This window comes from Corvus cornix, chromosome 5 (genome assembly GCF_000738735.6).
Source record: "Corvus cornix cornix isolate S_Up_H32 chromosome 5, ASM73873v5, whole genome shotgun sequence".
Classification (NCBI taxonomy): domain Eukaryota; kingdom Metazoa; phylum Chordata; class Aves; order Passeriformes; family Corvidae; genus Corvus; species Corvus cornix.
Window position 1 is genome coordinate 14,958,667 of NC_046335.1, and position 25,974 is coordinate 14,984,640.

A 25,974-nucleotide genomic window follows, 5' to 3' on the forward strand; every position below is an offset into this window, starting at 1 on the left:
GACAAGCATATTTAATGGAATTTAAGGGCATTAGCATGTTCTTAACTGTTCTAATGTCTACAAGTTAAACTCAGGCATCAAAACTTAAAATTTAGAAAGCCTGGTTTATTCCATTAATTGGAAAAAAGAAAATTTGCCTCTAGTTTAAATGCACATTTTGTCTTGCAACAACAGAATTCTCTTAAAAGAATGCTGCAAGCACAGACATAGTCTAATCATTTTAGTAATTGCATTGATATGATAGAAATTTTCATTTAAGACTAAAAGACACAGAAATAATGGAGATTACAGAAGCTCAAGAATACAATGAGAACGGACCTTAAAATTAATGTTAGGTATAAGAAAGGATGAAAATCACCCCACCTTTTCCTAAACTATAAAATCAGCTGTGGAAAAGAAAAGCTTTCAAGAGGAGGCTGATATATTAGAAAAACAAGTAACTACGAAAATGAGTTTGGAACTAATCAGACAACACTGAATAAAGCTTGATGTATATACAACAACAAGAATAAGCATAGTTTGCTGCAATCACAGCATTTGGAAAAATGTCTTATTAAGTCAATCAGATAGATGCCTGCAATCTCCCTCTCTCACTTTTGGTTGCAGAGCCTGCAGACGGAAAGCAGGAAAAATACTATTAACATCATTTGAAAAGAGACATTTTGTGCACAAAGAGAAATGCTGGTAAGAATGTCTAAGCTTTCCCTAAATCTGCATTTCAATGACTTCCAAGGTTCATGAGGAGGTGCATGCAGAAATCCAGAGTGGGGCTCTCTATGCAAAAGAACACATACAAGGACACAATTTCATTTTAACTGCAGAACTTAAAAAATAAATTCCTAATCTCATTCCTACATTAACATCTAAATTATATACTATAACCAAAACACTGACAATTCAATAATTACTTATGTATGTCACATGTATTGGTGTACTGATTTTGCTCATCTCAGACCTAAAACACTTATGTTAAATATATAGTGTCTTTGATATAATTTTAATTTCATTAGATTCCTCAGAATAAGCAATTTGCATACACCCATTTCTACACTTCTAGAAGTAACCAGGTTTATCAATTTTTCAGAAATAAAATACAAATTTTCAATATATTCAGACTGAACATTCCTTGCATTTATTTCTTTCTTCATCTGCTTTACCCTCAGCTCTAACAAAAAAATTATTTTTGCTTTGGGTGTCTGCAAGTATGCTAAATAAGTTCACCCTTATGCAATCATATGGTGACAATACTTTCAAATAAACAGCCCTCTGAAACTACTACACAATTCATCTTTCATGTGCCAATTTGATTTCACAAATGATTACTCCCAACCTAAAGAAGTAGAACCAAGTGCAGTAATTTAAATCAGCTTATTTCCCTGCAGTGACAGATTACACTTGCAAGACTCTAATTGCAGCTGAGTTCAATTATGCCTTTACAGACTATAAAAGTTTCAATTTAATGGATGGTCAGGATGATTCCTCCAAGAAAAACAAGGTTAAGAAAAAAAAATAGGTCAAGTTAATGATGCCAAATACTGGTTTGCAGTCAAAAGTGCAGTGCATATGGCTGCAACAGAACTTTACTTCTATTACGAATAAATAATATTAGATAACAGAACACCATTGAAGAATTGCCTTTATAGGAGCACTGCCACAGAAAGGAACTTAATTCATAAACATTCTACAAAGTTTCAGTTTGTAAAGCTTAAACATGAAAGAAACACTTGGATTTAGACTGACCTTCTTATATTTTACTTTTTTACCTCTCTCTGGAGCCCATTGACTTAGGTTTCATTTAATTTACCATTTAGCAAGGCATCCAGTTTGGGTTTAAATGACACTGTAAGATGAAAACCACACTACTTTTCTCAGTAATTTGCTCAAAGATTGACTGCATTTTTATTAAAGTAGTCTGCTTCATTTCAAATAGTTCTATCTGCAATTCCTAATGCTTCTTCCTTCAAATACTGTTTTCAGTTGTATGTCTTCAATATTATACAGGAAGATACTTTTACAAAATAACCAAGTACAGCCTGATCTAAGACCACACTGAGATCCAACTCCCACTGTACAAATACTTTCCAGGCTCTAGGCCCTATTCATGCAAATCATCATACTTTCAAATATTTTCTTCATCCCTATATAAAAAAACTTAAAACTAGAATCAAAAACTGTATTCCCATACTAGACTTTTTATTGAATACAGGCCAAGACCAGCACTTCTCTACAGCCTGAAAAATAAGGGTAGAAAATTCCCAGTGTTTCTTATTCCTCCTTAATTTCAGGAAGAATTCTGCTCTCAAAGTAGAAAACCAGAGGCAAAAATGGATTCAGTATGGTAAGCATAAAAAAAACCAAACCAACTTTTCTTGAAGCCAGTAGGTAGGTTTAGAAAGACTGCATTACATATGTCAGAATAACGTGGTAGCAACTTGGTATAAGTTGAAATTTCCAATTACTTTGCACCTTCAAGTCATTCTTCTCAAAGCACTTTTACACTCATACATATTTAAACAAAATGCCTATTGACCTGCATCTTAGAGCACAGAATGTAACTAGAAGCACTTTAACATTTTCTAAATAATCTGTCAGCCTATAGCAGTCCTTAATCCTGAGGACAGCTATTTATCTTGACCATTTGCTGAATCTAAAAAATCAGACAAAAGTTGGAACAGCTCCTCTTAAGAAACAGAAGTCTCCTGAAATCACAGATGTTTCAGGAGATAATATGAAGTTGAGAGGTGATGTCTGATATTCACAGAATGCTTGAGGCTGAAAGGTCATTTTGTCCAATCCCCCTGCTCAAGCAGGACCAGTTACAGCTAGGACATGCCCAGACCACTTTTGAATACCTCCAAAGAGGGAGACAATAACATCTCTGGGCAACTTGTGCCACAGCTCAGTCACCCTCACAGTGAGAAAGTGATTCCTGATATACAGAAAAAATCTCCCGTGTTTCTGTTTGTGCGCACTGCAACAACAGCTGCAGTCCTGTTACTGGGTACCACTGCAAAGAGCCTGTCTCTGTCTTTGCTTTGTCAGGTATTTGTATATGTTGATAAGGCCCCCTGCAACCCTCTTCTTCTGCAGGGGGCCAATGGATATTTAGCGTTAGTAAGTTTTGCATTTGTGATTTAGTTTGTTCTTATTTGGCCAAGGCTGCTCCTTAAACCACACCTTAAATGAACTTGTACATTTCTTGTGGACAAGAGTTCATATCCGGGACAGAGTGGAAATACAGACATGTATCTTCTCCACTATCACAGAATCATAGAATAGTTTGGGTTGGCAGGGACCTTTACATGTCAGCTATTCCACCCCCACAGCAATGAGCAGGGACACCTTCCACTAGACCAGGTTGCTCAGAACCACATCCAGTCTGACCTGGATACAGGGTAATCTGTTCCAGTGTTTCACTATCCTCATGTTAAAAAATTTCTTCCTTATATCTAGTCTGAATCTATCCTTCTTTAGTTTAACCCCAGTGCCCCTTGTCATATCTCAAAAGGCACTGCCAAAAAGCTTGTCCTCATCTTTCTTATAAGCCTCCTTCCAAGTATTGAAAAGTCACAATAAGGTATACCCAGAACCTTCTCTTCTCCAGGTTAAACAACACAAATATGCTTTATACAAACATATCTCTATATAAAATTACTGTATAACATTCCATGGTCAGTATGCATCTATCACAACTAGAAGTGACTGACACAGACAGCTAAAAGCAAACTATACTCTCCTGGACAGCACTATGAAAATCTTAATGTTTGGATGAAAGGAGATTGAGAACATCAGAATGAACCATTATGACTGGATGGTCCTCAAAGAAAGGTCTCAAAAAGCTGTCAAAACACTGGTAAATCTTTACAATATATAAGTAGTATTAATTCTGCTTTTTTATTTTTCCCTGTTGTAACAATTTAAAAAAATATATAATACCTTTAATATTTCGTAAATTGAGTGAATTAATGTGGAAGCCTACTGGACATACACCTCCTGGAGACTGAGTTTGCAATAAAAGTGGGATTTTTTTTCCTTTGTTAAAGTAGTTAAACTGGCAGAAAAAGATACATTCAAACATCAATACACAAAACTTACTCTGATTTTTGGTAAAACCCGACGAAGTGTTTCTGCAGGATTCTGTCGCATCAGGACTGGAAGATTTGCCACCACACTTGTTCCTTGGATATCCTGACCAGAACTTAAAAAAACATAAACATACAATACATTACTCACTATGATGATTACAATCTCACGGATTGCATTAAAAGAACAAAACAAAACCAACGAGAATAAACCTACGCTTTTTTTTTCATGTAAGTAAAGAGAGGCATTATGTTTTTCTATAATATGTGGCAGAAGACAACATTTAAAAAGATCAACCTCTCAAGCTATTGTATATAATTTCCTACATGGGATGCTTTAATTTTTAGTGTAGCTTTGCATAAAAATATGAAACCTGCGAAAGATCTTTTCAAACCAGATGATCAAGGCAGTGGTTTCATGGAATCTTTTGTATTAAAGCAATACAAGGGATAAACCATAGGAAGGGGCAAATAGAAGACATACATGAAAACTACATGCAATGTACAACATTTTAACAGAAATCTACCATTATTTCCTTTTTGTAGGGAAAGCAGTCAGATGTATGGTCATATGCACACAAACATGATCAAGAAAGGATGCAAAAACTCGGTTAAATTACAGATCTCTTACCTTTCTCCTCATTCTGTCTCTCTCAAAGGTATCCCACAATTGAAAAAGGAAATGAAAAAAAAAAAAAGCAGTATGGGAAGGAAATGGTAGGCAGATATGAAAAAAAGTATGAGGTGAAAACAAAAATTACTCAAATGGATAAACTCCTAGAATAGAATCAAAAAGCAAGAGGGTCTGGATGCCAAAATTAAAACTAAACATCAACACATCCTTTTCCTTTGGCAAGGCATGCATATCTTTGTGTTATCCAGTAGTAATGCAAAAAGCCAAGGTACCTTGGAGAAGCTATTTAATTGAAATTTTAGTCATTTTGTATCAAGATGGAAGAAACCCGAACTGATAAAAATGCAAACAAAAATGCTACCTTTATCCATCAAAATGTAAAGAAAAGGGAAGCATTTCCCTTTAAACCAGAAATTCTTACTAACTGGCTTACTGCCAATTAAGAATGTGAAGCAAGAGGCATTTCAACACCTACACAGTCTGTAATTTTCCAACTGCAGAAGATTTTTCTTTTATTTCTACCAAAAGAGCTGCACCACAGATTTTCTTTAAATATTGGAGACTTCAGAATTACTGCGAATTATTGCTAAGTGCTCGGATGTACACATTTTTGTACCAATAAACAAATTAAGATAAATGCTAAATCTTTTCTTCAGACTCACAGTAAGCTCAGTATTATGAAGATGCTATTCCTCTATTAACAGTGCTAAGTATAGAAGAACACAACAGAGCCCTATACTTAGAAGCAATTTAACTCAACCTCTTTTGTACTAGCTAAATTCACGTACCATTTTAATACAAAACTTCAGGACTCATCTTCGGAGTTCATCCTACAGGAGATCCCAGTGACTTTACAAGGCTGGGAATCCTCATGCAGGGAGGGAAGCTCTCATGCCCCAACACTCCTGTTCTAATATTTCCTTCCTCTGCAACAGCAGCTGCTTGCTGCTGGCCAGTATTACCAGACCTGGTCTAACTGCAACACCCATTGCAAAGCACTTTTCAAACACTTCTCAAGCACAAGGACAGCACTAATGCTCTCCCTCTAGCCCCTACATTTGGTTTTACTTGTTTCTTCTACCATCATAAAATGAAGTCCACATAATATTTGGGATGCCTTGAGACTGAAGCAAATCCTCCTAGGAAACACATACAAACATACGAAGGACAGAAAAGTGCCTGGGAGTAGTCAGGGGTGTCTTGGGGTGACTTTATGATGTGTAACCCATATTGCTGCCCTATGCCCAGAAATTAATTTTTGTACCTTTCTATGCCTTTAAACTGAGCCTGAGAGAGGGAAGGAAAAACTGAGCAAAACTTTTTCAAAGCAGTTTGCAGCTTGTTCAAGGTCACATAGAGATAGAGACTTTTTTTTTCAGCTGCAGCAGGAGAGTGGGAGGGAAGGGAAGCACCCTGCTCGCTTTTCTTTCCAGCCAGCTTTTTGGCAGGTTTTTTTCCTCAGCTTTTTTTTTTTTTGGAGAGTTGAACTTTTGTTTTCCTGGGACTTTGGTTTTTTTTCCTTTTCTCTCTGTTGGATGGTTTCAACATCAGAATACATTGGGAGGACTTTCTACCAAGGCCTTGGCCCTGGAGGTGGGCCCACCCTGTCCTAGCTCCAAGGAGGGGGAGAGAGATCTATGGAAGGACTCTGAAATTTTCCCAGGTTTCCCTCAGCAGGGCAAGGGGTTTTATTATTTAGCATTATTATCCTTTTCCCGTGTGTTTGGTAAACAAAGTTTTTATATCTTTCACTTTTCTTTGAGGAAAATTAATTTTTCCTGAACCTGGTGGGGGAGGGCTGGTTGTGCCTTCTCTCAGAGGATATATTTCTAAATTTGACCAAACCAGCACAAGGGGAAATCAATTCTGACCAGCCAACTTGACAACACGATGACTGGCTGAGATGGTGGAAGTTGTTTAACTTATTTTAGCAAGGTTGTTGACATTGTCTCCCATCATATCCCCATAGATAAACTGATGAAGTACAAGCTGGACAAAGGGAAAGTGATGTGGACTGAAAACTGAGCAAACTATTGAGCCTAAAGGGTTGTGATTAGTGGCAAAGAAGCCAGCCACAGGTGGTTTACCTCATGGTTTACCTTACTGGGGGCAACAGTTTAGAGTTTTCATTAATGGCCTGGGTGAGGGGACAAGGCAGACTCTCAGTATGCAGATGACACAAAACCAGGAGGAGGGATTGACAGACCAGGAGTCTCTGGTGACTCAACAAGTTGGAGAAACAAACCAACAGGGATCTTACAAAGCTCAGCAGCAGGAAATGCAAGTTCTGTAGCTGTGGCAGAACAGCCCCATGCACCACCAGAGGCTGGGGGCCAGACAACTGAGAAATAGCTTGACAGGAAAGAACCTGGAGGTCCCAGTGGACACAAAGCTGACCAGGAGCCAACAATGCATTCTTGCGGGAAAGGCAGCTGATGGCATCCTGGGCTGCACTCAAGAGCATCTCCAGCAGCTCAAGGGAGGTGATTATTCTTCTCTATTCAACACAAGAATCTCACAGACAGGCGGCAGCAAGTTCATTGAAATATCTGAGCAGATGCTTAGACAACAGGGATTTTTAATCTTGAGAAGAGAAAGCTTGGGGGCCTTATCTGACATGTATAAACTCTGATGTGAGACAGTAAAGAAGACAGAGGCAGATTCTTCCCAGCAGTGCCCAGTGACAGGATGCAAAGCAATGGGAACAAATTCAATACACAGGAAATGCAACATAAATCTTAAAAAAACCCACAGATTTTTCTATATCAGAGTGTTCAAATATTGGAATGAGTTGCCCACACAAGTGGTGCAGCCTCCATCTGTAGGATTCAAAATCCTGAGTTCAGGACAAGATTGAATATATTGCTCTAATTGACACTACTTTGAGCAGGGAGGTGGACTAGTTGATCTCCAGAGGTCCCTTCCCACAACTATACTATGATTATGTTCAGGGTAGGTGTTGTCAATTTTGCAAACTTTCATGAAGCTCAAGGAAGACAAGATTTCTTACATTAATTTTTAAAGCATTTTTAAAGACACATTCTACAGGATAAGAACATAGAAAATTTTAAAAGTCCCTGGGTACTCAATTAGAAATATTTGTATCTGGAAATGGATGGAAGGACTACAGCTCCTTCTACAGCATGAGGAACGAAGACTAGTCACTGAATGTACTGCAAGACAGCATTACCACAAAGGATTCTGAAAGAGAAAAGACAGATCTACATCTTGCTCTCCTTCATTCGCACTAGCCTACAAAACATGACTGCAAGAGCAGAACACAGTACTGGAAAGAAGACTGAGGTACAACATTTACCCAAACTCTAACTGAGGCTCTGTTTGTGAAGAGGCTTTTCTTTCACACTGTGGCTAAGTGTACTACTTCAGCAGAAATGATTTGTTAAACAGCCATTGTTGAATCCACCACTGAAGTCTGTGCTCGGTGTAAACAGAAGTTCTGATGAATGGCTGCAGGGAATTACATTGTTAACACCCCTTAAGCGATACTGTTTTCAGTGCAAGATTCTATGTTCTATGTTAGTCTAAATCTGAATTTGTTGAAGACAGAAGTAAAAATTTAGCAACTTCAATGAGTGAGGGATTAGAATAGCAAGATTTAAAAAAAAAAAGAATTAAGTATTCAGTAACTAAATGGGTATTAGAAAAACGAAATTCATAAACACTCAAACTTGAAAAAGGGTGTCCAGAGGTTGTGGGAATCTTTGGAGACATTCGTAACTCATCTGGACAATGTCCTGAGCAACAACACTATCTAACATCAAATGACATCAGACGTGGAAGTTGGTTCTGCTTTAAGCAGGGCATTGGACCAAATGACTTCCGGGGTCCCCAACCACCTAAACTATTCTGTGACTGGGATTCATAAATCCTAGACTGAATTTCCTATTTGTTTAAAAGCTCAGTATCTGACAGGATTTAGCCTGATTCAGAATGATTCAATTCTCCCTCCAGGATTTCTGTTCTCCTGTACAATCTACTGTTGCCAAGGCAAACTAGAAATCCAGATAAATATTTGCCAATAACATTAAAGTGTGTGGCCCATAAAACTTCCTTTGAGAAACACCTTTAGTATATTGTGAAGATTTTTACATGGCAATCTTTCCTATGCAGATGGGTAGACACAGACTTAAGATCTATTACACTGCTTTCTAGGTACTGCTCTTGCTAATCAATACTAACACTTTTACAAGGGTTTTTTGGTTTTTTTTTTTTTTTTAGTTTTTGATTGAATAATTTTAGGCTTTTAGTAAAAAAAGGGGAAAAATCTAGAAATTAGAAAAATGTCTTGAAATCACGAATATTGATGTGTCATTTTATGACTAGTTTTCATTTTATTTTAAAGTAAATACTCCTTTGATAAAATACAATCTACTATCTTCTGTAAAAGTACAACCCTTTCTTTACACTGGTGTAAAGCAGTAACCTTCTTTTCATGTCATGTGAGGTATGCTTACATTTCAATTATACTTCTTTAAACATAAATTATGTAACAGGAGTGTCTGAACATCTATCTGACATTTATTGTAGCAAGTATATTATAAACAGACTCAGTCCCATGGAAAGATCTGTCATTTTGTTAAAGTAACTTCCTTTAAGAGCCTCAGTTGAACAAAGATGGAGAATTGTGAGCAATATCATTATTAGCACAGTCTTGAATCTATATATTACAATGGAGTAAATCTGCAGAAAATCCAAAGTAAATTAAGAGAAGAGACTTTAGGAGACTTCTTTAAGAGAAGAAACTTTATTTTTAGGCTTCTATAACTTTGCTGAAAATAAGAGAATAAAATTAATCTGAAAATTTAACTCCATAATAATGACAATTTTCAAGAAGCTGGAAGCCCTAATAAGATCATAGGCTGAACATCTCCTTGCAATTGACATTATAGTCCTTTCCTAGTAAAATCTAATTTTCAAAACCACTTTCTCATTTTCATCTTCTACTTAAGATATATGTGCCCATGATCATTTTAGAGCACATCTGAATAAAATCTACATGGTCTATAAATTAAAAAAAGAAGAAACTAATCTCATTTTAGTACATATCTGAACTTGTACCATCACATGTAATGTAATTAAAGTAAGAACCAAAACCCCAGATTTAGCTGCACAGTAGTTTCATATTCATAGTAACCTTGTTTACCAGGATAGGTTTGGTCAACTGAAGCCTCTTATTTCTGTTTCCTTGCTGAACATCTGTCAAGAGAGAAAGAAGAATGTCTAACTCATACAGATATCCCTTTCTGTTCCTGAACCAAAACAGACACATTATAATGACACAATAATGTCTTTCTTCCTAATATAATCAGTTTCTATGAGTTTATACACTAATTATTATGAGTTAACATTGAGCTTTTCTCCCTTGAATTTCAAGAAAAGTTTCAAGAATGTAAAAAGAGCCTCAAAGGAACACATTTTTCCCTTCAAATATTATCCCAGTATCAACATTACAACCTCCTAGAAGATAAATGTTTCTTCTTCCTTAGAGGGCTTACAACACATATTGCATTTTGTATGGTTTCTGGGTAGAATTCATTTTGTCATTTTTTATTTTGAGTCTGAATGTGAAAAGTAAAGACAGTCTTCTTACTTCAAGATCAAGATAGCCATTTCCCATTGCTAGATGATATAGCAAAAATGAGCTAGGAGCTGGTATTATCTTTCATTCTGCCAGTCCTCATTCACTGAACCAGAATTTGTAATTTTCACATTCAACAAGATTTGTCATGTTCACAGCATGCATTATGTGCTAAAAGAAGTCCTCTGAAAAAGTACAAGGCCTGTAATTTTTCTACGCTGAAAGTGAAAAAAAATAAAAAACCACAGATGCTAACCGAAATCTAGAAGGATAAATTACTTCTGTTGACCTAAATTTCTCTTATAGTCTAATTTCAACACAGGATCTCTTTTCATTCGCCAGTCTTATTTTTCCTATCAGTATATTTCAAGCACACAGAGAGGAAAACTTTAAATGACCTAGTAAGTACTAAAATCTACTTAGAGTCTTCTTCAGTTTGTCTTACGTGTGTGGGGAGTTATAAACAACAGATCCCAAATCTCCCACTTTATTATTCTGTGTATTTCTATCATGCCTTCTCAACCTTTCTGACTATAGCATATTCCACTGTGTATCAATTCCATACTTTTTTTTTCATAGCAACTCTAATCTAATAGTCATGGAAGCTGATGAGAATTTCTAAAAAATAGAAAGCTGTAGCTGTACATTGCAACCTCTCCTTTCTTAAACTGACTCACAGGTCTAAAAAAATAGTTTATTTTTTCAAGATTTATTGACAGCTCTAACAGAAGCTGCCACTTCACCTCAACCCTTGCTATGAGTCTCTTCAATCATTTAAAAACAAATTATGCTATGCTAAACCCACTTGCAATTCCTCAGCATGCTATTAAGAAAAGCACATTAAAGATTAGGAAAGAAACTATTAACTGGTCATTTTGCCTATATCTGCTTGGCTTCATAAAAAAGACCTTTCTGTATATGCAAGAGTTGAAGACCACGGTAAAAGCCTGAAGTAACCCTAGCCTTTTAGGAATTAAAGTACAAGTAGAACTTCTTACCTGTCTTTCAAAAAATTCAAACTTTTTAGAACAGGCTTATAAGCCCCGTAACAACAAAATCTTACTAACAGTAAGACAAATAGTAAATAAAACATACTTTGTACAAGAGTTGATCAGCCTTTTTCAAAATCACAGAGACTGGACCAAAGGAAAATGCAAATGTAGAAGACCCATAGAGACACTATAAATCACACTGAGTACAGAATGAAAGTACAGGGTATGAGTACAATGACTGAATGAAAAGCCACAAGGAAAATAAAAATAAAAAAGGGTACAGAGAGGGTTTGAAGCTTTTGATCACAGCATTTTCCCTCATATGCAAGAGAAACACATCTAGATATCTTAGATATATTTTACATAGATATATGTATAGGTATCTAGATATTGTAAGTAGACAGGTATCATATCTAATAATACAAGCTAAGCTTATGTTCTAATTTGAAAAATAGAGGAGTAAAATTGTGAGCACCAAAAAAATATACCTGAAATCTTAGAAACAATTTGTATTTTTAGCTGTAGAAGCAGTTTTATTCTCAGCCAAGGAAATCTAACTGTGGGCTCAGAATGACTTCCAACAGTTCATATTAAATTTTTATCAAATTACTGCTGTTATACTCCAAGGGCCTGACAACTCAAAAGAAAAACTAATTAGAAAATGAACACAAAACTGTAAACTTACTCCTTGTAAGAGCTAGCTTTTAGACAAGTCAGAAGTGGAAAGCTCTGCTGGTTCACACACTATTCATTATTCAAGGAGTATTCATAGCAGTAATATTCATATTTTCAAGTATATTGGACAGCTACTTTAGACTGATGCAGTTACATGCATCAGCAATACAATGTCAAACAGCTGATGCTAGTGCTGCTTTCTCATATATCAAAAGCAACCATAGATTGAAGGCAGCTTTCTGAAGTAAATACACAAATAACTAAAAACTGCTTCAATTTCAAGCTGTTCCTGGTTCATGTTCTGTCAAACAAAAAAGTGCTTTACTTGATTTATGTTCACTTTGGAAAGTAGGATAAAATTCAGCTACTTAATTAAATTGAAGAGTCAAGACACGTCTCTCAAACACACATAGGATTTGTTCCATGTTGGAGAGGACAAACAAGCTAGGTAATACAATTAACATCATTAACAAATTGAAGTGGTGACACAAGTATTTCAAACTTCCAGCTCTCTGACAGAATAATTTCAAACAGTAGAAAAAAAAAAAGCATTACATATACAGACAATTAACCCATATCTGCATTCTTGTTAAAACCATTATTAGCACACCATTGGAATCCTCCTGCCTACCTGTGCTGGCTTTGGCTGAGGTAGAGTTAATTTTCTTCCCAGTGGCTGGTATAGGGCTGTGTTTTGGATTTGTGCTGGAGACAGTGTTGATACTAAAGAGATGTTCTTGTTATTGCTGAGCAGGGCTTACACAGAGCCAAGGCCTTTTCTGCTTTTCGTACTGCCATGCTAGGGAGGAGACTGGAGGTGCATGGGAGACTGGTGGGATACACAGCCAGGACAGGTGACCCAAACTGACCAAAGGGATAGTCCAGACCATGTGGCATCATACTCAGTATATAAAGTGGGGAGAAGAAGGAGGAAGGGGGAAACATTTGTAATGATGATGTTTCTCTTTCCAAGTCACCGTTACACGTGACGGAGCTCTGCTCTCCTGGAGATGGCTGAACACCTGCCTGCCAGTGGGAAGCAGTGCTTCGCTTTGCTTGCGTGCGTGGCTTTACTTTCCCTATTAAATTGTTTTTATCTCAGCCCACAAGTTTTCCAGCTTTTACCCTTCTGATTCTGTCCCAATGAGCGAGTGGCTACGTGGGGCTTGGCAGCTGGCTGGGGTTAATCCACAACACTACTCAATTATGTTTAGGTAATTATAGTCCTCATAACATTCCCTATCTTCAAAATCACTACAATAATCTTAAATAGCCTTTTTACACTATTTTTTCCTCATATAGTTACACTATTTTTTCCTCATATAGTCATATTAACTTATTTCTAGTGGTACAGTTATCCCAGAAAGAGTTCGACATTATGCAATGGGAAGAATAAATAAAAGCATTTACCAGTAATTCCTCCCACATTTACTAAAATTAGTCCAGAATCATCTCTGAAGAAAAGAATATCTCCTTCCTTTGAATGCATGTCAAATATGCTCAGCTGCATAGATCCCTCACAGCATATATTCAGTGTTAACCACCAGAATTTCTGGGTTATCTATTTATTGCATTGGTATCAACATTATTCTATGGAAGAAAACGTAACACGGAAAAAGAAAAATTATGGTAAAAAGCATCCATTGATACAATACTATTTGCATGCCATCCCCCCGGTCCTGCTCCCTGTGGTTTGTTTGTTACTGAAAAAGAACTGAATTAAGTGATCACTAAAAGGTTAGGAATAATAAATTTTTAGTCTAAACTCATGGTGTAATATTAACAGAATATATTATTTTCATAAACAATACTTTTAATTCGATATCTGAAGAGGCATCCATGAAAATGGATATCTACTGGCAGAATTTACCTTAAACACAGCCCACAGTACTTAAGCTATCAATGTTATTCTAGTGCATAAAGAACTCCAAAGTTCTATACAACTTCCATAGGACCAACATAGTCTTTACAGATGTCTCACAAACCATCTCAGTTGGTATCCAGTGTGTAGTCCCCTGAAAATAATGATCTTAAGGCAAACTCTCAGTCACAGCAATGAGGGCAAAGAAAAGGAAAATAAAAGGGAAGAAAAAACATTTGGGGGAAAATACTCACATCCTTTGCCAAAAACCAGGTAAAGTGAGGCATGAACATCTCAAACAACCTATCATGTACTAAAGTCTAGTTAGAATCTTTTTCAGCTTATGGGTTTTACAGGTGGGGGGCATTACACCCAACAGATCCAGAAACTGCCATGTTCCAACCGTTCATTTAAAAAGACCAAAACCAGCTTCTTCACTTAAGAAAGTAAGATGAGACACTGAAGAAGTTTTTACCTAATACCCTCAGAATTTGCAATAAATACATAAGATACAAAGATTTGTACATTAATTTTATTGATCTATCTACCCTCTAACACATCATTTTCAAACAGGTGGGACAGTTTAAGTCATCAAAGCACAAGTGCATTTATCTGCAATTAGAGTTGATTTTTGCATACCAGTATGCATCTACTGATTTATTACAAACTCATTTGTAGTAAGTATTTTCTTGCAATACAACAAGCATGAAAGGGTCAAAAGAATTTACAAGTAATCCTTAAAATACACCTAAATTTGCTTTACATGGTGATAAAAATAAGAAGAAAGAGACATACTCTTGTATCAAAACCTGTAGTAAAGAAGCAGGTTAATTTTAAGTAGCCATCATTCTTTCCTCTGTTGATTTAGTGACGACCAATTGCTGCAGTTGGAAAAAGCAAAAATAAAATTAAATCTTGCCCTGAATCTAACTGACTTCTACTTCCCAAAATGGCAGAGAAATAGGTGTCCTAATACTGAGCTTTGAAATGAAATTACATAAAAGAGATTAACAGAAGAATTTTGGTGCGAGCAGCAATCAGGCAATGACTCATGTTTTGCTATTTAATATGGACATAAATCCTCCCCCTCAAAAAGTTCAGTTACAATTTCAGCAGTGAAAATGGCATCTTTTCTGTTTCTCACTTTAAAGACAGGATTTTTATCTCCAAGCCTGCCCAAAAATGTAAGTAGTATTACCATGTAAAAAAGTGTATTAAAGCAGATGCCTTTCACATTTCTCTTTTACATGTGTTTATTCTGCAAGAGACAATACAATCAACCCCTACTGACAACAAAAATACAATTAGCATGTTTAAAGCATTTTGTTTCTGTCCCTAGTTGAGCCTTCTCAACATACTCTTGGTAACAGAAGTTACCAAGCAATTTCACTACAGAGGAGGAAAAAAACCAGCCAGTTACTTTGGAAAATCTGACCACAAGCTGGTCAGCTGCACTTCTCATGCAGCACAGAAAAACAGTAAATCATCCCATTTTGTAGACATAAACTACTGCAACCAAAATGAAATGGCATTATTGAGTGCAACATCACTTCTGCTGTACAGCTCTGTTAATATCAATTGTGTTATCAAATGCTTTGATCCACCTTGAATCCAACTTTCCTGTCGTACTTCAACTGGTAAAGAGAAATGTTTTGGAATTAAACAAGCAGGTTTGAAAAACTTTTATTTAATCATAGCATAAACTGGTGGCTCCAGTCCTTAATGTTGTTCTTTGTTTTTCCACAATAGTCATGGGGAGGCAGCAGGGATGGGGAGAGGGAGAAGCCAACTGATACCTACCTAAATTAATTTACTGGTTTTACTTCAAGAAATGTGGAATTTTCACTAGAGGCATAATTGACAATTTGGACACAAAGCTACTCCCATAAACAAAAAAAAAAAAAAAAAAAAAAAACAAAAAAAAAAAAACCAACCCAAGTCCTCCAAGATATTCTGTTTATACCTTTTCTCTTAGACTGTCACATAATACCCTGTGGAAATTTTCGTAATTTTATTTAAAGTTACAGTGCTTTGCCATTTAAAAAAATTAATTATATCATTCTGATTTAAGATAGATTGGTGAAAGAAAACTAATTTCTTTCGTTTTTTTCCAAATCAAATAGGACATTTGACTCTAAAATGCCCAATGAAAAAATGATGTACTGATCTATTTCCAAAGCCAGAAGTGTTCTCTTAAACTAGATGATTCTTGAAAAACAGATAAGGACAAGAAGAATGCATAAACTACTTTTTTCCCTATTAGAAAGAATGTAAGACTATGCTCTTTGAGACTGCAGTCTTTCTTTACCACTATACATTATACTGACTTAGCAATATGGGTCACCTTTATTTATATACTGTCAGTTTAAAAAAAAAGTCTGAAGTCCTGCAACAAACCTTGTTACTATACCCAGCTTGGACTCATACACACTTAAAATTATGCAATTCCATTCATGCCAGTTCATCTATCCCTGCTTACACACTGCCTAAATCTGACTTTCTTATAGTAAATTCAAGAACAAGTGGAAGAACGTGAAAGTAAGCATTACATAGAAACACTGAGGCTAAATTCACAGTGTAACATGTTTCTGTAAACAAAGCAACAGCAATTTTGGGATTATGCAATGACTAAGAAGTACTGTCTATCTGTAGTCTGTTAGGAAAGGTACTATGTAAGGATAGATGGGTAAGGCATTTCCAACAACAGTTAACGAGCTCAGTAAAGCACAGCAAGTACCCTTGGTCCTGCTCTGAATTGATACAACTGACAAGGAATGACTCAGCTACTCTGTACATGAGAGTTGTACACATTCTCAGAACCCACAGTCACGTAACATGGAATAAACAAAACTGCTGCTGGAACAACCGCTACCAAGATACAGAGACGTATCTAGAGCCTGGTATTTTTATTTCCTAACATTAACCCCTCATAGGGTAATGTTTTGCAAAGAGAAACATGCAGAAACATTTATTTGAATGTAAAAGAAGCTAAATAGATTAATTTAAATAAGAATACCTGCATCATCAAGAGTCCATTCAATTAATAACATGGATGTGAAACACCTGGTACCTTCCGCTTGTGTAAAAGTATCAGGCAGTGCCAAAAAAACCTCAGACAGATGTATCCAGGAGATCTAGCACAAGATTTCAAGGGATTCTTTGTCTCCTTCTTCATTCTGTTTATTTATTACTCTTAAACCAGAAACACATTTTTCTTCCTTTTTCGGGGGTGGATAGGCCATAGGGAATTAGCATTCAAAGGGAAAGACTCCCTCTTGTCAAAGAGTGTCTCCATGAGATAGCAAGGTTATTCACGGAGACAGGAGCAACCTCAAACTGCAGTGAATGTGATGGCCATGTAAAACTAGTTTTAACAGACTGAGGCCTATGAGTTTGGAGACCCCTGATTTTCAAAGCCTGCAAAGGACACCGTTACAGTTCAGACTGGAAAGACACATACCAACCTCATCTAGGAAGATAAAGATACATTGGGGGGAAGGAGAGGAGAATCAAAATATAAGAATGCCAGTGACACATTAATTCTCAAAGGGTGAATTTCAAGAACAACTCAGTTATGAACAATTCCCATCGATTTTGTATTACTGGGGTTTTTTTAAAAATCTTTGCCTAAGGATATAACTGTCTTTGGCTAGAGATGCCACTTCTGGCCTCAGTTTTGGAATCTGAAGCAACCTTCTTATTCAGGTACAAGGATATCAACATGTTTGAACAAGTCCAGAGTCCTATAATTGTGCATAATTGAAACAGCCGGCTCTTTAGCTGCAATATAGGTTTTGCCAGACTATGTCAATAGAAACCCTTGGTATAGAAATCACTTCAATTTCCTTTTCTGTTTGTCCTCAAGAACTAAAGAGAACTCCTCTTATACAAAAAGCTGTCCCTAGAAGATTAAATAAGATGCTCCTACCAACACAGGAGAATTTCTCAATGAATAATGCAGATCTCTTTGAGTTGCTTACTCTCAAGGACTGTCTACATTCCCGTTGTGTTTTCCCAGTGTAAAAATTTCTAAGTGATTAAATAATCCTGGGGTTTTTTCCTGTGACATAAAGCTTTGGGCTCCAAGGCTTGACAAAATCCAGGGTAACTCAGTGTTGGCATTTAGAGTACCAGCTGGTGGAACAAGGACAAAAACATTAGTATTACTAAAGTTAACTCTAAAAATAGCTAAATTAACTGTTATACAAGTTTACCCCAGAGAGCAGGATTAATTTTAAATCTCAACAAAGCTATTTCTTGTCTCATTCCAACTTCTTCTGTCATAGCATATCTGCTAAGGCACAGATACAGCCCCAAGACTGCAGTCCTAGTTCTGAAGTCCTTAAATTACAATCAGAATTTCACCTCAGTAAAACAACTTCCCTGCATATGAAGTTTACAGTGTACCAATATATAATGGAGTTTTATCTACTTTGTCTTGCGGAGATTCAGAAAAGCTTTTTAACAGCCCTGAATGCAAAAATATGCGGTGTATCAGCACTAAGAGTTATTATTCTCAAGAGTCTCAGAGTATTCCGATTTTTTGGGACAGGTAGCAGTGCATGCTACTAAACTGCTTTTATGGAAAGAGTAGCTGGATCAGTACTAAGTGCTGTTTCTTCTTTGTGTCAGCAACATATGGAGTCAAAATGCAGGGCCACAGAAGCATCACAGCATGACACATGAAGGGCTTCCTACGCGTATAACCAAGTAGTCCGCAAAACATCCAAAGGAATTTGCAAGAAAAACATGTTCGGTGAATAAGGAATTGGTTGGACGTTCACATTCAGAGGATAGTGGTCTCAACTGACATCAGTGACAAGTGGTATCCCTCAGAGGTCTGTACTAGGACCAGTGTCACTTGGTTACGTCATTAATGACTCGAAAGGATCAAGTGCAGCCTCAGCAAGTTTGCCAACGACACCAAGCTGAGCGTTGCTGGAAAATCATGAGGTTTAACAAGACCAAGTGCAAGGTGCTGTCCCTGGATCGGGGCAACCCCTGGTACCAACGCAGGCCAGTAGACAAACAGATCAGAGCAGCCCTGCTAGGAAGGACTTGGGGGTGCTGGTCAGTGAGACGCTGGACATGAGCTGGCAATGTGCACTGTGCAACAGCCCAGAAAGCCAACTGTATCCTGGGCTTTTGCATCCAAAGCAGCGTGGCCAGCAAGGCAATGTGACACTGCCCCTCTACTCTGCTCTCATGAGACCCAACCTGGAGTGCTGCATCCAGGTCCAGGTCCCTCAGCAGAGAAAGGATATCAACATGTTTGAACAAGTCCAGAGGAAGGCCACAAAGTAAACTAAAGAGATGGAGCACCTCCCCTGTGAGGAAAGGCTGAGAGAATTGGGGTTGTTCAGCCTGGAAAAGAGAGCAGCCTCTTACAGAAGCCTTACAGCACCTAAAGGGGTCCTACAGGAAAGGTGAAAAAGGACTTTTTACAAGGGCATGTAGTGATAGGATAAAGGGAAATGGATTCAAACTGAGAGTAGGTTTAAATCAAATACTAGGAAGAAATTCTTTACTGTGAGGGTGGAGAGGCACTGGAAGAGGTTGCTCAGAGTTCCCATCCCTGGAAGCATCCACAGCCAAGTTGGATGGGGCCTTTAGCAAATTGACCTAGTTGAAGGTGTCTCTGCCTGTGGCAGGGGGTTGGAATTAGATAACCTTTAATCCCTTCTGACCCCAGCCTTCAACGATTCCATGAAAATTGACTAGAGATTTGTGTTTCAGTCACTAGCATACAATAGCCATTATTTTACCGGGCACCATCGCGCAAAAGCATATTCAGACTAGCCATAAATGGACAGCCTGATCTACTCTTTAAGGAGTCTGTACCTTTGATGTATTCTAACATAAAATATCACATTTTCCCATCTACATCCTCATAGAGTTTCCACTGGCATTTCCAGTTCCTGACAAAACCTAGTGCAATACTATCATCTCTTGCCAAATCAGGTAAAGGATAAAAACATAAATTAGTAATATTGAGCAAGCATGAGGATAAAAGCTCCTTGTAAGCACAAAATGTTTCTATAAACACTTGGAACTTTCTAAGGAAGGTGATATAAAGAAGAATTATTATACCTACACATTAACTACGTGACCTCTGAAATGAACTGTGTAAGTGTTAAACTTATTTATTAAATGCCAGTGCTTATCTAAACAAAACCAAAAGAAACTCACTCGCCTGCTGGGCAACATGCTATTTATGTATGGGATCCATCATGTAGAAAGAAAGAAACATGGGCAATATTTAGCTGGATATTCCTACGTTGAACGTTTCTAGGAGAGGATGATAAGGTTTTCCCAGGACAACAGAACATTTTAGAAGAAAACCCACAGATTTTTCAACTGTGTCTGATATTAAAAAAATAACATCTATACCTTGTAGCCACCAAGTTTCTCCTTATTATGTCATGAGCAAAGATGCTCTGAAACACACATATAATTGACATCTTCAGAGAAGAACCTGACAACACATAAGGAAGAACTACCTGGTCTCACACATCACAGCTCAGGCAGACTTCCAAACCTCAGGCAGACCTGATCTCCCTTCTATGACCAGGTGAACCACCTAGTGGTGGTGCAGGGTGTGGCTATAGGCTACGTGGACTTCAGCAAAACCTTTCATACAGTTTCCCACATCCTTTTCCTGGAGAAGCTGACAGCTTATGGCTTGGATGGGTGTATTCTTCGCTGGGTTAAAACCTGTCTGGACAGCTGGATGCAGAGAGCAGTGATGAATAGTGCTGCGTTCAGTTGGCAGATGGACACCAGTGGTGTTCCCCAAGGCTAAGGATTAGATCTGGACGTGAGGATCAAGGGCACCCTTGGTCAATTTGCAGATGACACCAAGTTGGGTGGGAACGTCACTCTGCTGGAGGGTAGGAAGGGTCTGCAAGGAGATCTGGACAGGCTGGATCAATGGGCTGAGGCCACTGGTATGAGGTTCAACAAGGCCAAATGTCAGGTCCTGCACTGGGGTCACAACAACCCCACGCAGCGTGACAGGCTGAGGGCAGAACAGCTGGAAAGCTGCCTGGTGGAAAAGGAGGCACTGGTTGATAGCAGCTGAACATGAGCCAGCTCTGCCCAGGTGGCCAAGAAGGCCAATGGCATCCTGGCCTGGGTCAGCAACAGTGTGACCAGCAGGGGTAGGGCAGTGACTGGCCCCCTGTACTTGGCACTGGTGAGGCCACACCTCGAATCCTGTAATCCATTCTGGGCCCCCCACAACAGAAAAGACATTGAGGTGCTGGAGTATTGATGGCAACAGAGCTTGAGCTGGGGCACAAGTCTTGTGAGAAGCAGCTGCGGGAGCTGGGGTTGTTTAGCCTGGAGAAGAGGTGGCTCAGGGATGACCTTACTATTCTCCACAACCACCTGAAAGGGGTTTGTAGCCAGGGGGGTATCAGCCTCTTCTCTCAGGCAACAAGTGACAGGATGAGAGGAAATGGCCTCAAACTGTGTCAGGGAAGGGTCAAGTTGAAGATCAGGAAGGGGTAGTTAAGGCTTCCCAGAGCAGTAGTAGAGTCTCTATCCCTTGAAGTGTTCAAAAAATGACTGGGTGTGGCACTTAGTGCTATAGTTTATTTGACACGGTGGCGTTTAGTCAGAGGTTGGACTCAATGCCCTTGGAGGTCTCTTCCAACTTTAATGATTCTTTAACAGCTGATACTTTCTATTCTCTGGTCATTTCAACCAGTACTTTACTTCACAGATTCAAAGCATACATTCAAAATTAGAGTAATAAGAACTAAATCTGGTTTGCTATTGATGGGAGAGTCATCTACCAGCTGTGACTTCTTGCTCATGCTCCCATTTATAGTAGCACAAGCAGTCGCATTTTGTTCCACACTTTGCTGGAAGCAAGCATCTGAAAAACTTGTTAGAATTAGCATCCATTCCCTAATCTGACTGAGATTGCGTGGCTGCAACAGCATTAGCACTGGTACACAAAACTTACCAGTAACATGCAGTCACATAATGGAAGGAGAGGAGAGCTCCTCTCTGATACCAGGAAAGCTTCTTTCAGCTTAACTTGACTGTGAAACCAGACACCAGGAAACCAGAACTTCATAAATACCATAAGCCAGCCAAACATAGTGCTAAGTCTCAAAGACATTTCACCCCCTCCCAAGCATTGTTCCCATGTTGCTATTCAGTTCCTTTGTGCTGGCACAGGTCTTTTTTAAAGTGTACAAAGTCCTGGATCACACAGTCGATCAGAATAAAACTAACCATCATTTTCAGGGTTTGCCTCAGATAAATGTGCTGTGCAGGCAAAAGGGCAAACACAGCACAAACACTAGGGTAGGGAGAGGGCTGGCACTGCCATCTTCCTGCACTGACTGTAGCCTGAGAAAGAATACTGAAATGTACATTTTTCTCTCTCCTATTTTTTTTTATGCTTCTCAAAGCACTATATTAACTCTGCTCTGTATGTTCACAGCTGGTTCCTCAGCTGCAGTTTCAGCTCAGCAAATATGATTAACAGAAGTATTTGCACAAATCTAAATTTAAATAAAAGTATGTGACTGAGCAACACTTTAGGAGTCTACAGGTACACCTTTTACTCTAAAGTGAAAGAATCAATTTTATACTCATTAATTTATTTGCATAACACATTTAAGGTCAAGAAAATAGTTTACCTGTCTAGCAAAGTGAATCAGAAGGAAACTTTTATAAAATTTAAGTTGCAATTTGAAAAATAAAAGATGGGGAAAATGAAGAAATACTTCTTACATTAATATTTACAGCTCAGCAGTACAGATGGCAGAACTATTTTCCAATATGCTGAGCATTACAGCTGGATCATTCAGTATACCATGTATGCATCAGAACCATAAACTGTATATCTGGAATAGAGTAGCCAGTTCTCATGATTATGTAACACACCCAAAAAATTGATACAATGCAAAAAATCAGCTCCTAAATTTAAATGTAAATGAAAGCTTTCATTTAAAATCAAAGATGAGTTGCCTTCACCTACAGAAAAATGAAACTTCCCAAAACTAACACAACCACTAAAAACAAGACAAAAAATTTAAAACCCACAAACTTTTAAATAGCAGTGGTTTTGATGTTCACAATTAACAGCACAGAATGTATTAAAAGATGCTTAGAATTTGAGAATGCTCTAGTTAATCAAGGATTGCTACAATAAAGTACAACTTTTCTTGTTGTTGCTGTGGTCTTTTTAAGTCATCCTAAGCTTAGAGGCATTGAATTCTTTCCAATCTAGACAGAGTACCTATTGCGTCTTCAAAAACTATGTCAAATGTTTTAGAAAGGGATTGTGTTGTTTTCTACACTGACATATAGGACCTCTCCAAAAACAAAGTATACTATGTTCTCAAAAAGGTAAATAATTCAGTCTTCCAGCTTAATAACTCCTTATTACCCTGTAATTTTGAGTAAGACACAAATGTCAAGGTCTGGAAAGCAGACACAAATGAAAAAAAATGAAAAGCAGACACAAATGAAAAAAAAACCAAAATGTAGCTGAATACAAAATCATATAGTACACACAAAAATGCAAAAGCCCTAGGGAAATCTATCCAAAAAATCAAAAACAAACCACTCTGCAGTGTACATGCCAGTAAGCATCCAGAACCAGATTCTCATCAAGCTAACAATACCTACTGTTGGCTGTATACCATAAAAGAGGGAGCCACAGTAAGACAAATTAATATAAGTAATAACATGAATCAAGCATCAGAAAACATGAAAACTAAGATTACAGGCAAAACTTCACAGCAGGAATTTAAAAAATTGTCCCTGAGCTGCTTAGTGCCACTGTCCTGGTAGAGGTCACAATGCCCTGAGGTGGAATGCAAACTATTCAGTTGCTTCAGTGTGGTCTGGCAGCTTCTCTTAAGCTGCTGATGGTTTTATGATAAGCCATCAACCTTGACATTGACTTGGTTGAGATGCAGAGCTATTTTGCTGTCCTTGTTCTTCTGCTGGGCCAGCAGCATGCAAAGCCAGGCAGAATACAACTCTACAGTGATTCCTGTTACACCCTCCAGAAACCACCAAACACACAGGCTGAAGCTCTAAAAGATAGATCTAAGACACTCAGATGCCTCTTCCTCCAGAAGTCCCTAAACCCATTTGATTTCAATGAGAAGTTCATGAACACCCCTGACAGTCTGGTCTAAGGAAACCCAGGTTCCTCTACCAGAATCAAGGTTAAATAAGATTAAAACAAATTACAGTCCACTTTTTTACCACATTCTTATTAAATTAGAACTTGTTCAGTCTAATTGCAGAATGTTACCTAAATAAACTGAGTACTCTGGGCATCAGTGATTTAAAGCAGAAGTTCACTTACGCTCATGTCATATTAAAGTAACTCTAGCCACCAGGAGAGCTACTACATCCTCTCCTTTTGCTTGCAGAGCTGTTTCTATATCCACATGATGTAGCAAATCAAAGAGTTGATTTATCTGAAAACTAATGCAACTAAAAATCATCAGCTTTAGCTAGATCTTCTTATCAATTTACCTCATTACATAGTTATCTGAAAAATTGTACTAGCAGAAAAGGGGAGACAGAAAGCAAAGACATTCACTAGAAATAATGAGAGAGAGATTAACTTTTTAGGATTATCAAAATTGCAATTATCACTTTAGAATGTGAAACCAAATTATGATAGGTAACAACAAAAAACCAATTACAATGAAATCATGTCCCTATGGAAGTGAGATCTCACACAAGATCAATCTGTCAATGTACTTACCACGTGCTAAAAACACTTGTAGATACATAATTATGTCATACTTAAGAGACGACAATGAACAGAAATTTACAAAATCTGTGACCATACATCATGGCTAGACACAGACAGGACACTATGGAAATGCAAAATAATCCTTAGATGGTTACAAATACATACTAGATGAGCAAAACAATTAACTTTACAGTACCAAGAAGTAAAAGACCATGCCAGAAACTCCACGATACCACTGGCAAACAAGAAGTGGAGAACACAAGAAGTGAAAAGAGAAGAATAACTGATGAAACTCTGAGAGCTGGGAAATTAACACCTTCTCATATATACAGCAAGCAAGAATCAGTCACTAGGAAAAAAAAAATCTATCCTCTCCAACTTGGATGTCAATGTACCCATTTTCAGCCTACTACAGTAAAAGACTACAAGAGCAGAAATCTTTTAAAAACAAGTATCTAGTAAACATAGAACAACCCTGCATATAAGCAAATCCAAGTTCAAGGGTGGGGAGGAGAAGTTGGGGGCAGGTTTTAGAGGGAAAGGATGTGAAAAGAGAAGAAAGTGGTTGAGGTTTTTGGTTCAGAATCAGAATCTTTAAAATGTGAAGACTCTTCCTGAACTTTCCCAGAAAATCATTAGTAAATATTAGCTTTGCTGTAGCATACAAAAGTTTCACTCAGTATTAACCAGCTCCATTGCACTGTACAAGCAACACTGAAGATACTCACCTCAGTAAATTTAAAATCTTCAACTTGCAGATTAGGGTGCAATAAGTAAATGACAATATAAAAGACATTGGCACAGAAGTAGTATTTTGATGTTATCTGTAGGTATTTAAGGTGAGAGATTTGCTTTCCATTATTGTTCTTGTACACTTTTAATGTATATGGAGATAACATCGTCCTTTCCAAATGGGATACAACAGAGGTGTCATTAACAAATTGTTTCCATCTCAGCAAAGCTATTTCTATAGATAGATTTTCAGAAAAGGCAGTGGCTTTTTGGATAAGATCAAGGAGAGTCCCACATAAGGAACAACCTGAAGGACAGTGAATAATGCATCTGTGTGAGAAAATGAGGCACAGAAAGACTGGACTGACATTACTGTCAAATAGCAATAGGCAGGGATATTGTATTAAAATAGATTAAAAATTCCTGACAAGCCAGAAGTACATGCTCTTGTACATTATATAAAAGGTACTACTGGGTAACAGGCAGCTTTTCAACTCTGCTTTTACTCCACTCAGTACAAGGACAGCAATATGCTATTCAACAGCAAAAGCTTCCACTGGATTATTATATTAACATACCTGCACAGTAAGATTACCTTACAAAAAGCCTATCAAGCAGAGTTGAAGGTACCTTTCAGCAATGAGAACTATGCAGAGAA

At 37.6% G+C, this 25,974-nt stretch overlaps 1 protein-coding gene across 10 annotated transcripts in view; it reads right to left on the bottom strand.

Annotated features, from left to right (window-relative positions):
• The window catches only part of PPP4R4 (protein phosphatase 4 regulatory subunit 4), a 64,400-nt gene that overhangs the window by 35,910 nt on the left and 2,516 nt on the right, over positions 1–25,974 (bottom strand). For 7 of the 10 annotated variants that reach the window (XM_019283444.2, XM_020583517.2, XM_010394556.3 and 4 more), the window contains exon 3: positions 4,096–4,198. In XM_019283444.2, the coding sequence (XP_019138989.1) occupies positions 4,096–4,198 (103 nt within the window). Of the gene's footprint in view, positions 1–4,095; positions 4,199–4,713; positions 4,789–5,504; positions 5,526–9,880; positions 9,934–25,974 lie in introns of those variants that run through there. The other 3 variants (XM_019283465.2, XM_019283477.2, XM_019283472.2) reach the window with 3 other exon arrangements.